The sequence below is a fragment of the Cherax quadricarinatus genome, chromosome 79, assembly GCF_038502225.1.
Source record: "Cherax quadricarinatus isolate ZL_2023a chromosome 79, ASM3850222v1, whole genome shotgun sequence".
NCBI classification, from domain to species: domain Eukaryota; kingdom Metazoa; phylum Arthropoda; class Malacostraca; order Decapoda; family Parastacidae; genus Cherax; species Cherax quadricarinatus.
In genome coordinates this window covers 2730915-2745207 of record NC_091370.1, presented here as the reverse complement: position 1 = coordinate 2745207, position 14293 = coordinate 2730915, and the positions used below count along the sequence as shown (strand labels likewise).

At 39.0% G+C, this 14293-nt stretch overlaps 1 protein-coding gene across 1 annotated transcript in view; it reads left to right on the top strand.

Moving 5' to 3' along the window:
* The window catches only part of LOC128700818 (glucose dehydrogenase [FAD, quinone]-like), a 212991-nt gene that overhangs the window by 102773 nt on the left and 95925 nt on the right, over positions 1–14293 (top strand). Inside the window, exon 5 of the mRNA XM_070101832.1 lies at positions 9168–9302. Within this exon, the coding sequence (XP_069957933.1) occupies positions 9168–9302 (135 nt within the window). The remainder of the gene's footprint in view (positions 1–9167; positions 9303–14293) is intronic.

Here is a 14293-nt window from a genome sequence, read left to right as displayed (position 1 = left end):
AATCAATTGGATGGTTAAAATCTCATACATGAATAAATAGAGCATTGGAATCTTGTCCAGTTCTAATGCTATATTTATGTTGTTTTAATCTTAGTTCGAGATTTTTACCAGTTTGACCGTAATAAACTTTATCGCAAATTTTACAAGGAATCTTATAGACACATCCATCAGCATTTTGGGGGGAATTCTTTATCAAAAGTTTTTTTTACTGTATCAAGATTTTTGAATACAACTTTAATATTAAAAGTCTTAAGAAGAGAAGGCATATCAACCAAGTTTTCATGGTAAGGGAGAACCAACATATTTTTTGTTGAATAAGGCTGGTTGCCCCTTTTTGGATTATAAAAAGTGTTTCTAGCAACTTTAAAAGATTTATCAATTACATTTCTTGGGTATTTTAAATCATTACCTATTTCATAAATTTTGGATATTTCCTCATCTATGAACTCAGGACTACAAATTCGTAAAGCTCTCAAAAACATTGATGAGAAAACAGACAGTTTGACTCTATCTTGATGCGAGGCATAATAGTGGACATAGGAACAGTTATTTGTAGGTTTTCTGTAAATTTTAAATTTGAATTCGTTATTACCCTTAATAATTAAAACATCTAGAAAAGGCAGTGAGTTATTTTCTTCAAACTCAACAGTAAAGTTTATAGAATGGGCTAAGCTATTTAATTTTCCAAGAAAATGGTGTATATCTACATTTTTGGGCATAAGACACAAAATATCATCAACATATCTGAACCATTTAGCTCTATTAGGGAGGATTGTGTTAAGCAACCTTGTTTCAGAAAGTTCCTGTTGATGATTTATTAAGTTTCTTATCTGAAGAACTCGTTAACTATGATTTACCATTGCCAGTTCCTACTATCATTAAACTTATTAAACTTTGCATTGTTGATGCAAAATTTGTATTTAATGATAAGTTTTACACTCAGAAGTTTGGTATGGCAATGGGAAATCCTCTTTCACCTGTTCTTAATAACCTATACATGGAATTTTTTGAAACAAGGTTGCTTAACACAATCCTCCCTAATAGAGCTAAATGGTTCAGATATGTTGATGATATTTTGTGTCTTATGCCCAAAAATGTAGATATACACCATTTTCTTGGAAAATTAAATAGCATAGCCCATTCTATAAACTTTACTGTTGAGTTTGAAGAAAATAACTCATTGCCTTTTCTAGATGTTTTAATTATTAAGGGTAATAATGAATTCAAATTTAAAATTTACAGAAAACCTACAAATAACTGTTCCTATGTCCACTATTATTCCTCGCATCAAGATAGAGTCAAACTGTCTGTTTTCTCATCAATGTTTTTGAGAGCTTTACGAATTTGTAGTCCTGAGTTCATAGATGAGGAAATATCCAAAATTTATGAAATAGGTAATGATTTAAAATACCCAAGAAATGTAATTGATAAATCTTTTAAAGTTGCTAGAAACACTTTTTATAATCCAAAAAGGGGCAACCAGCCTTATTCAACAAAAAATATGTTGGTTCTCCCTTACCATGAAAACTTGGTTGATATGCCTTCTCTTCTTAAGACTTTTAATATTAAAGTTGTATTCAAAAATCTTGATACAGTAAAAAAAACTTTTGATAAAGAATTCCCCACAAAATGCTGATGGATGTGTCTATAAGATTCCTTGTAAAATTTGCGATAAAGTTTATTACGGTCAAACTGGTAAAAATCTCGAACTAAGATTAAAACAACATAAATATAGCATTAGAACTGGACAAGATTCCAATGCTCTATTTATTCATGTAAGAGATTTTAACCATCCAATTGATTTTCAAAAAGTTGAGAAAGTAGTATCAAGGAAGTCCATGGTCTACAGGAATATAATTGAATCTTGTTTCATAAAAAGCAGTTTTGACAATAATATGAATATTTCCTTTGGTTTATATAAATTAGATCCATTTATAATTAATAGAATTTGGGAAGAATTTAATAATACACTAGACAAATAATTTTTTTTAATTTTCTTGGGTAGAATAGCTTGGGGGTGAGTTGTGCAAAGGACCTATCCAAGTTGGCTCGCCGCGCGTCACGTGTTTAACCGTTGTGGGATCTGATAGTGAGGTGCTGGCCGGACCCCTTATATAGCTTCCTTGGATGCTTCACTTTCATAGTTCCTTGATAATGTGAGTAGTCACGAAAGCGCTTGGAATTTCTCTATTCTTTCAGAGTGGTTGTTTTGCATATATATATATATATATATATATATATATATATATATATATATATATATATATATATATATATATATATATATATATATATATATACAGCTTTATAGGTAGTAGGTTGGTAGACAGCAACCACCCAGGGAAGTACTACCGTCCTGCCAGATGACTGTGAAACAAAAACCTGTAACTGTTTTGCATGATGGTAGGATTGCTGGTTTCTTTTTCTGTCTCATAAACACGCTAAGATAACAGGGATATCTTGCTACTCCTACTTACACTTTGGTCACACTTCACAGACACGCACATGCATATATATATATACATACATCTAGGTTTTTCTCCTTTTTCTAAATAGCTCTTGTTCTTTTTTATTTCTTCTATTGTCCATGGGGAAGTGGAAAAGAATCTTTCCTCCGTAAGCCATGCGTGTCGTATGAGGCGACTAAAATGCCGGGAGCAATGGGCTAGTAACCCCTTCTCCTGTATACAATTACTAAAAAAGAGAAGAAGAAAAACTTTATAAAACTGGGTTGCTTAAATGTGCGTGGATGTAGTGCGGATGACAAGAAACAGATGATTGCTGATGTTATGAATGAAAAGAAGTTGGATGTCCTGGCCCTAAGCGAAACAAAGCTGAAGGGGGTAGGAGAGTTTCAGTGGGGGGAAATAAATGGGATTAAATCTGGAGTATCTGAGAGAGTTAGAGCAAAGGAAGGGGTAGCAGTAATGTTAAATGATCAGTTATGGAAGGAGAAAAGAGAATATGAATGTGTAAATTCAAGAATTATGTGGATTAAAGTAAAGGTTGGATGCGAGAAGTGGGTCATAATAAGCGTGTATGCACCTGGAGAAGAGAGGAATGCAGAGGAGAGAGAGAGATTTTGGGAGATGTTAAGTGAATGTATAGGAGCCTTTGAACCAAGTGAGAGAGTAATTGTGGTAGGGGACTTGAATGCTAAAGTAGGAGAAACTTTTAGAGAGGGTGTGGTAGGTAAGTTTGGGGTGCCAGGTGTAAATGATAATGGGAGCCCTTTGATTGAACTTTGTATAGAAAGGGGTTTAGTTATAGGTAATACATATTTTAAGAAAAAGAGGATAAATAAGTATACACGATATGATGTAGGGCGAAATGACAGTAGTTTGTTGGATTATGTATTGGTAGATAAAAGACTGTTGAGTAGACTTCAGGATGTACATGTTTATAGAGGGGCCACAGATATATCAGATCACTTTCTAGTTGTAGCTACACTGAGAGTAAAAGGTAGATGGGATACAAGGAGAATAGAAGCATCAGGGAAGAGAGAGGTGAAGGTTTATAAACTAAAAGAGGAGGCAGTTAGGGTAAGATATAAACAGCTATTGGAGGATAGATGGGCTAATGAGAGCATAGGCAATGGGGTCGAAGAGGTATGGGGTAGGTTTAAAAATGTAGTGTTAGAGTGTTCAGCAGAAGTTTGTGGTTACAGGAAAGTGGGTGCAGGAGGGAAGAGGAGCGATTGGTGGAATGATGATGTAAAGAGAGTAGTAAGGGAGAAAAAGTTAGCATATGAGAAGTTTTTACAAAGTAGAAGTGATGCAAGGAGGGAAGAGTATATGGAGAAAAAGACAGAAGTTAAGAGAGTGGTGAAGCAATGTAAAAAGAGAGCAAATGAGAGAGTGGGTGAGATGTTATCAACAAATTTTGTTGAAAATAAGAAAAAGTTTTGGAGTGAGATTAACAAGTTAAGAAAGCCTAGAGAACAAATGGATTTGTCAGTTAAAAATAGGAGAGGAGAGTTATTAAATGGAGAGGTAGAGGTATTGGGAAGATGGAAGGAATATTTTGAGGAATTGTTAAATGTTGATGAAGATAGGGAAGCTGTGATTTCGTGTATAGGGCAAGGAGGAATAACATCTTGTAGGAGTGAGGAAGAGCCAGTTGTGAGTGTGGGGGAAGTTCGTGAGGCAGTAGGTAAAATGAAAGGGGGTAAGGCAGCCGGGATTGATGGGATAAAGATAGAAATGTTAAAAGCAGGTGGGGATATAGTTTTGGAGTGGTTGGTGCAATTATTTAATAAATGTATGGAAGAGGGTAAGGTACCTAGGGATTGGCAGAGAGCATGCATAGTTCCTTTGTATAAAGGCAAAGGGGATAAAAGAGAGTGCAAAAATTATAGGGGGATAAGTCTGTTGAGTGTACCTGGTAAAGTGTATGGTAGAGTTATAATTGAAAGAATTAAGAGTAAGACGGAGAATAGGATAGCAGATGAACAAGGAGGCTTTAGGAAAGGTAGGGGGTGTGTGGACCAGGTGTTTACAGTGAAACATATAAGTGAACAGTATTTAGATAAGGCTAAAGAGGTCTTTGTGGCATTTATGGATTTGGAAAAGGCGTATGACAGGGTGGATAGGGGGGCAATGTGGCAGATGTTGCAAGTGTATGGTGTAGGAGGTAGGTTACTGAAAGCAGTGAAGAGTTTTTACGAGGATAGTGAGGCTCAAGTTAGAGTATGTAGGAAAGAGGGAAATTTTTTCCCAGTAAAAGTAGGCCTTAGACAAGGATGTGTGATGTCACCGTGGTTGTTTAATATATTTATAGATGGGGTTGTAAGAGAAGTAAATGCGAGGGTCTTGGCAAGAGGCGTGGAGTTAAAAGATAAAGAATCACACACAAAGTGGGAGTTGTCACAGCTGCTCTTTGCCGATGACACTGTGCTCTTGGGAGATTCTGAAGAGAAGTTGCAGAGATTGGTGGATGAATTTGGTAGGGTGTGCAAAAGAAGAAAATTAAAGGTGAATACAGGAAAGAGTAAGGTTATGAGGATAACAAAAAGATTAGGTGATGAAAGATTGAATATCAGATTGGAGGGAGAGAGTATGGAGGAGGTGAACGTATTCAGATATTTGGGAGTGGACGTGTCAGCGGATGGGTCTATGAAAGATGAGGTGAATCATAGAATTGATGAGGGAAAAAGAGTGAGTGGTGCACTTAGGAGTCTGTGGAGACAAAGAACTTTGTCCTTGGAGGCAAAGAGGGGAATGTATGAGAGTATAGTTTTACCAACGCTCTTATATGGGTGTGAAGCGTGGGTGATGAATGTTGCAGCGAGGAGAAGGCTGGAGGCAGTGGAGATGTCATGTCTGAGGGCAATGTGTGGTGTGAATATAATGCAGAGAATTCGTAGTTTGGAAGTTAGGAGGAGGTGCGGGATTACCAAAACTGTTGTCCAGAGGGCTGAGGAAGGGTTGTTGAGGTGGTTCGGACATGTAGAGAGAATGGAGCGAAACAGAATGACTTCAAGAGTGTATCAGTCTGTAGTGGAAGGAAGGCGGGGTAGGGGTCGGCCTAGGAAGGGTTGGAGGGAGGGGGTAAAGGAGGTTTTGTGTGCGAGGGGCTTGGACTTCCAGCAGGCATGCGTGAGCGTGTTTGATAGGAGTGAATGGAGACAAATGGTTTTTAATACTTGACGTGCTGTTGGAGTGTGAGCAAAGTAACATTTATGAAGGGATTCAGGGAAACCGGCAGGCCGGACTTGAGTCCTGGAGATGGGAAGTACAGTGCCTGCACTCTGAAGGAGGGGTGTTAATGTTGCAGTTTAAAAACTGTAGTGTAAAGCACCCTTCTGGCAAGACAGTGATGGAGTGAATGATGGTGAAAGTTTTTCTTTTTCGGGCCACCCTGCCTTGGTGGGAATCGGCCGGTGTGATAATAAAAAAAAAAAAAATATATATATATATATATGTCCTGGTGGCAAGAGCTCTCGCTTCACATGGCGAGTGTCCGGGTCCAGATCCCGACGAAGGTAGAAACATTGGGCGTGTTTCTTCACACAGGTTGTCTATGGGAGTTAGTCGATTGGTGTGGGTCGCATCCTGGGACAAAACTGTCCTAATTTGCCTGAAATGCTCTGCATAACAAGGGATTTTCTATATAGTAGTATGTCACTGATGTCAGCTAGGACCGTATATTTTGTGCATGTACTTGTAAAAATAAAAATATTATAATTATTTTTATTATTATTATTATTATAATTATTATTATTATTATTATTATTATTATCATCATCATCATTATTATTATTATTATTATAGCTGGCTACTCTGCTAGAGAGAGGCTGTAGGCATCCCTCTCTGTGTTTTTGGCTGAATAACTTCCAGTCAAGAACACCTACCAGGATTATAATTAACAGGCTGATGTCTGAATACCTGTAGCTCGTTTTGAAGTGGCAAGAAGACTTTGCATTTCATTTCTTCCATCAGAATCAAGAAAGTGTCCTGTATGTGAAAATCAGTGCCAGAGTAAGGGAGGATACATAACGGTCATCTGTGGGTTGGAGGGGGCCGTGAGGGGAGGTGGGCATCATGGAGGAGGGTTAGAACTGTGTGTTTCCCCCCTTTCCCCAAACTCGCCCACATTCATCTTGCTGACTAGTTTCGATAACAGAGTGATTGTTCCCCTTGTGTGTATAGTGTAGAATATATATCAGTGTGTTGTTTATAGTGGGGGATATGTATAGTGTCATGCATAATGAGATGTTACAGAGTGCAGTGAGTGGGCAACTCTGCCAGGCCTGCCTCCCCAAGCCATCACCCCTCCTCCACTAATCCATCACTCTACCTCTACCTCCTCCTTCCCCCGCCTACCACGAGAACTTGAGACCGCCAACCACATCTCGGCCTACGCTCGCCTCCACCACTCTCCACCCCCATCAAGAACAACCCTTAGTATGAGCCTCCATTCACGAGTGCCATTTTCCCTGTAGCCCAAGCTTATCACACAGATTGGGGTATGGCAGATGATTCACCTAGCCAACCACAAAGCCAGGGGAAGAGTGTGCCTAACAATGAAAGAAGAGGCACATGTCAGGTGTGTGGAGTGCTTTGGGCACTCAGCAGGAATGGCCTTATAAGTGCACACAATGGGTGTGCTGGATCTGGTATGGTCCCTGCAGAAAGCAGCCCACAACCTCCACAGACAGATGAAAATTTCAATGGTAACCTCCTCAGTTGCGAAGATCTGATGGCATTCAAATGCACTTCTAGCAGTACCCAATCTCACATTTCTAAAGCACCTCGTCCATATGCAGCAGGGAAATTCACAGACCTTCTTAAGTAGGTGAATGAAGGTTCTACCAACTTAGCAGCTCGAGGCACCATTATGGCTTGGTGCAACCTACTCCTGCTCGGCAATGTGTCTTGCAGTTCCTGCAAGACGCGGCAAATCGCTAAACACGTCAATCATGAAAGCAATTCGCAACTACCCACGAACAGAAAATTGTGTCCCTCTTCCCCATCATCACAGGAACCACAGAGGAAGACCCAAGAAAAATTCCACTGAAAACGAGAAAATTTGCGCAAAGGTTAGCAAAAAAAATCGAAGAAGTTAACGCAGTGGGAGCAAGCAGAATAATTACAAGTGACGACACTGTAGCTCCCAAAGATGAGACCACAGCCCAAGCACTAAGAGACACATCCAGCAAGGGACACCAGAGTGATCAACAACAACCCTGAAGAAGACCCCATCACTGAACAATTAATTTTGCCAGAATCAGAAGTCTATAAGGCGATAGTGTCATTTCTAACAGGATCTGCAAGAGGTTACACTGAAAATCGACCACAACACATCAAAAAGATGGTAAATCCAGTACTCGGCACAGTTACATCAATTCTTCCCTCTGAGTTAACAATTTTAGTCAACAACTGTCTGGATGGGCGGATTCCAGAAGAAATTAAACCTTTCTTTTTCGGAGCCTCATTATGCACTTCGAAGAAGAAGGATGGGGGAATCAGACCCTTTGCTGTTGGTTCGCCACCTCGTTGCCAAAGAAGCAGTAAGAAACATTTGTGTAGAAGCCCCCAGTTTACTCCAGCGAAACCAACTGGGCTTTGGGATCTCTCAGGACACTCAAGCAGCAGCTCATGCAGCAAGGGCTTACATCAGGGACCTACCAGAAGAAAAGGCAGTTATCAAACTAGACTTTAAAATGCCTTTAATATTGTGAAGAGAGATGTGGTCTTGCCAGCTGTTCTGAATTGGTTCCCCAGTCTTTTTCCCTTCATTTCAGCTGCCTACAGCAAACCCTCAATTCTTTTGTTTGGCAAACATGAATTCCCTCATCAGAGGGTGTTCAACAGGGTGACCCACTCTCCATTTCTCTTCTGCTTCCAGCTTGCGCGGCGAGCTCAACATCTGGTACCTGGACGAGGGCTTTTTGGCAGGTACAGAAGTCTCCCTCTTAAAGTAAATTTAACAACAGGACTATCTATAATAATATATATTTTTATTTGCTGCAAGTACACATACAAGGTATACAGGCCTAGCTGACATCAATGACATACTACTATATAGAAAGCCGCTTGTTATGCTGAGCATTTCGTGTAAATTACGTCAGTTTTGTCTCAGGATACGACCCACACCAGTCGACTAACACCCAGGTACCCATTTCACACTGATGGGTGAACATGGACAGAAGGTGTCTTAGGAAACACGTCCCTAATATTTTCCAGCCATACCACTAGCGATCGAGCTACGGGACAACTAGGTCTCCATTGTTCCTCCTACAGTATGCAGTTTCCTTGAGCATAGATAATAGTGAATCAATTATTTTCCTCTAATATGTGGAGCATTTCATCATTCACATATTATTTATCTTTAATTTTTTTTTTTTTCATTTTTATAAAATAGAAAGCAACATTACGATTTTTTATTAAGATACATTTCGTTTATCAGGAACTTCACTTGGATTCCTAATGTGTCTACTTTTTGTATGTGTTAGTATCGTATACCTTGGGTGATACTTGTAATTCTTACTACTGTTCAGTAGAACGGAAATAATAAAAATGAGTTCACGAATAACAAGTACTTTTGCAAGGAAAGTTTAAATAATCATTATAAAGCCACAAGACAGCAAAAATAAACTGAATTGTCATTTTCATTCTTCTTAATAAGTAATTTACCAGAGGTTAATTAGAAGCTTTTTTCCACAGCATCTCTTCATGGGTATGGCGGACCGTTGACGGTGGAGAATAAACGATGGAAAACCAAACTGCTGGGAGGTTTCTTAAAGGCTGGGAAACAGTTGGGATACGATATAATAGACCCCAGCAGCCCTGACCAGCTAGGTGAGTAGCCCAACCTTCATCTTTTGCGTGTGTGTGTGTGTGTGTGTGTGTGTGTGTGTGTGTGTGTGTGTGTGTGTGTGTGTGTGTGTGTGTGTGTGTGTGTGTGTACTCAATTGTACTCACCTAATTGTGGTTGTAGGGGTCGTGTCACAGCTCCTCGCCCCACTTCTTCGCTGGCCGCTACTAGGTCTACCCTGTGCTGGCTCCAAGAGCCTTACTGTACTTCCTCTTAAAGCTATGTATGGATCCTGCCTCTAACACTTCACTCTCCAAATTGTTCCACTTCCTGATAACTCTATGACTGAAGAAATACTTCCTAACGTCCCTGTGACTCGTCTAATATTTCAACTTAAAGTTGTGACCCCTTGTTGCTGTGTCAGATCTCTGAAACATTCTGTTTCTGTTCACCTTGTCAATTCCTTTTAGTATGTTATACGTCCCCTCTATCTTCAAGCTGGCACTGGACAAGCACCTAAAGTCAGTTCCTGATCAGCCGGGCTGTGGCTCGTACGTTGGTTTGCGTGCAGCCAGCAGCAACAGCCTGGTTGATCAGGCGCTGATCCACCAGGAGGCCTGGTCACAGACCGGGCCGCGGGGGCGTTGACCCCCGAAACTCTCTCCGGGTAAACTCCAGGTATCCCTTCTGTCTTCCATTGTCCTTAGGTTGAATTCCCTTAACCTCTTCTCGTAAGATATGTCCCTTAGCTCCGAAACTAATCTTGTTGCAAACTTTTACATTTACTCTAAGTTCTTGACGTTCTTGACCAGGTGTGGGTTCCAAACTGGTGCTTCATGCTCCAATATGGACCTGACGTACACGGTGTACAGTGTCGTGAATGACTTCTTACTTAGATGTTGAATCGCTTTTCTTAGGTTTGCCAGGCACCCATATGCTGCAGTAGTTATTAGATTAATGATCTCCTCGGAATATGTGCTCTGTATGATATTCACCCCAAGATCCTTTCCCTTGAGTGAGGTTTTGCAACCGAGGCTGTATTCCGTCTGCAGTGTTCTTTGTCCTTCCCCAAGCATCATAACTTTGCACTTTGTAGAATTAAACTTCAGAAGCCATTTCTCGGACCAGGTTTTAAGCCTGTCCAGATCCCTTTGTAGTCTTTCCTAATTCTCATTCGCTTGTATTCTCTCCATATAAGTTTCACGTCGTCTGGGAACAAGGACACCTTTGACACTATCCCTTCTGTCATTTTCTTTCAAATTTTTCTTTTAAATTTTCTTTTAAATTTTTACAAGTTGTAGAATAATTACAGAGTCTTTTTCATAAGTCTAGTTGTAGATTCAATATAAATCTTAAAATATTTTTCTAAGAAAATCTAGTTTGTAAAATCACTCTCATCTTATGATTACAGGCATAGATCCTGATGTACACTTTTTACTAAATGAATTACACGAATCAACCAGTAACTGTAATTACTATACAGAAGACCAAGCAAAGACATTACTCAGTGTAAACAATAACATAACCATCTTTAACTACAATATCAGATCCTTGAGCAAACATTATGATGACCTCACAGCATTACTCAGTTCCCTTCATTCCAATATATCAATCATCACACTCACAGAAACCTGGCTTAAGCCTGATATTACAGATTTCTATACCATTCCTGGCTACATGGCCATACACAACTGTAGAACAGACCAGCAAGGGGGAGGAACAGCTATATACTATTCAAATCAACTCGAATGCATCAATAAATCTTGCACAAGGGATGAACATGGAGAATATATCATGGCCAAATTTAAATCAAAAGACCTGCAAAAACCCCTCACAGTTATAAACATCTACAGAGTACCAGTCAAACATTTACCACTTTAGTGAAAAACTAGGAAACAAGATTACTGATGCACACATGAATAAAGACCACCTGCTACTAACAGGTAATTTCAATATAAACATACTACACGACCAGGACCCACAAGTAACCGAATTCACAAACACAATGAGTAACTGCCTGTTGCTACCAGCAATATCTAAACCTACAAGAATCACCGAGACAAGCATCTCCTTAATCTGGACAAACATCATATCCCCTTTAAAATCAGGCATAATCACAGACAACACTACAGACCACTACCCAACCTTTCTCATAACTAATCTGGGCAAACTGCCATAAGACATTACTAAAGTAACATTCAGACTACATAACGAGACAGCAGTTAACAACTTTATAGCAGCTATGAATAACATCGATTGGCAAAATGAGCTCGACACATACAAATATGAATGAATGTATAAATAATTTTCTAAAAAAAAGCCCAAAGCCTCTATAAAAAAAACATTGCCCCAAAAAAACTAAACAGATCACAGCAAAGAGACTGAATAATCTCTGGTTAACACCAAGCATCCTCAAATCCATTAACACAAAGCACAAATATGAAAAACAGTATAGAATGGGTCAAATAACTAGAGAACAGTCGAAAAATTACTCGTCAGCACTTACCAGCCTGATAAGAAGATCTAAAAAATTGCATTATAAAAATAGATTACATAACATCAAAGGTGATACGCAAAAAACCTAAAATCTCTATCCGAAATTCTTGGTACTAAAATGTTATCCAAAAACAAAACAATTAAACTAACGAAATCAGACGAACCCCTACTCACTCCAACTGAAACAGCAAACAGACTTAATGTTTTCTTCTCCACCATAGGAAAAAATCTAGCGAACAAAATACCAAGCACAAACACCCGTCCATCAGACTACCTCATAGGAACCTACCCAAATACACTATTCCTAGCTCCAACCAACCCCACTGAAGTTACGCTCATCATAAACACCCTTAAAAACAAGGCAGGAGATATAAACAACTTGCCTGCTTTTATGTACAAAAAAGCTTCTCAAGTATTGTCACCAATTATTGCAACACTTTTAACAAATCCATTGAATCATCTACCTTCCCAACAATCTTCAAAATAGAGAGGGTCACTCCGATCCATAAAGGAGGTGACCAAGCTGACTTGAATAACTATAGACCAATATCTAACTTACCACTGCTCTCTAAAATCTTTGAAAAAACAATTCATAGACGGATCTATTCCTACTCGTCTCACTCAACATATTAAACCCTTGTCAGTTTGGATTCAGGAATAATAAAAGCACAAATGATGCTATCATACACATGCTAGAGCTAATATATACCGCACTCGAAAAGAAAGAAGTCCCGCTGGGCACTTTCATTGATTTACGTAAAGCTTTCGATGCAGTTGACCATGAGCTGTTGTACTCCAAACTAATGCACTATGGTATCAGAGGCCACTCCCTCAACTACCTAAAATCATACCTTAGTAACAGAACTCAATATGTGTATGCAAACTGTGCAAACTCTTCCACCCAACCAATCACAGCAGGAGTCCCACAAGGAAGTGTCCTTGGACCACTCCTCTTTCTCATCTACATCAATGATCTACCGAATGCATCACAGCTACTCAAACACATATTATTTGTAGATGACACTACATATGTCTTTTCCCACCCAAACACAGTCATACTAGCAAACACAGTCAATGCCGAATTGCAGAAAATATCTGCCTGGATGATGACTAACAAACTTACCCTGAATACTGATAAAACCTATTTCATTCAGTTTGGAAACAAAGCTGCAAATGATCCAATTAACATAACGCTAAATGGATCATCAGTCACAAGACTCATAGAGGGAAAATTCCTAGGTATCCACCTTGACAGTAGCCTTAAGTTCCGGACACATGCAACAAATCACCAAGAAAATCTGCAAGACTGTAGGCATACTATCAAAGATAAGGTACTACGTTCCACAATCAGCTCTCCTGGCACTGTACCATTCACTCATATACCCTTATCTTACATATGGAATTTATGCATGGGGATCAACAACATCCAATCACCTAAAACCCCTAATAACCCAGCAAAAGGCAGCAGTAAGAATGATAACAAATTCCCACTCCCACCAGCATACTCCACCAATTTTCAAAAGTCTGAATCTACTCACCATTAAGAACATCCATACTTATTCATGTGCCTACTACATACACAGAACAATACACGCAAATATGAACCCCCCACTCAAACTTCTCCTCACCAACCTAAACAGGACACATGACCACAACACAAGACACAGATCTCTTTTTGATGCACCTCGTGTCTATATCACACTGTAAAATCTCTATGCACATAAAGGGCCCTAAAATATGGAATTCATTACCAGAAGATATAAAAGTAACCCAGTCTGAAAATCAATTTAAGACTTCTCAAAAGCCACTTAATCACCCTAGACTAAATGCTAAATATCCAGTACACACATACTCACCTATGTACTCCCACATCATAACTTCAACAATTACCTTGAACCTTTTATCCACTGTTAACAGGAATATAATTGAATCATTGTTTTCACAAAAAGCATTTTAGAATATATGAATATATCCTTTGTCTTACACAAATTAGATTCACTTATAATTCATAATCTACTGTACAACTATGATGCAATCCTTAGTATTAAGTAGACTGTAAGCCAATAATGTTAAGTTGGCCCATAATGCCTAGGCATAATAGAGGCTTTTTTTTGCATTACAACCTACTATTGTAAATACAAAATCTCAATGTATTTTTTCAAAGACATAAAATAAATAAATAAATAAATAAATGTCATTTAAATATACAAAAAACAAAGCTGGCATTTAATAGGGATACTCACCTATTTACTCACCTATTTGTGGTTGCAGGGGTCGATTCATAGCTCCTGGCCCCATCTCTTCACTGATTGCTACTGGGTCCTCTCTCTCCCTGCTGCAAGAGCTTTATCAAACCTCATCTTAAAACTATGTATGGTTCCTGCCTCCAATACGTCACTTTCTAGGCTATTCCACTTCCTGACAACTATATGGCTGAAGAAATACTTCCTAACGTCTCTTTGACTCGTAAGAGTTTTCAGCTTCCAATTGTGACCTCTTGTTTCTGTGTCCCATTTCTGTCCACCTTGTGAATTCCTCA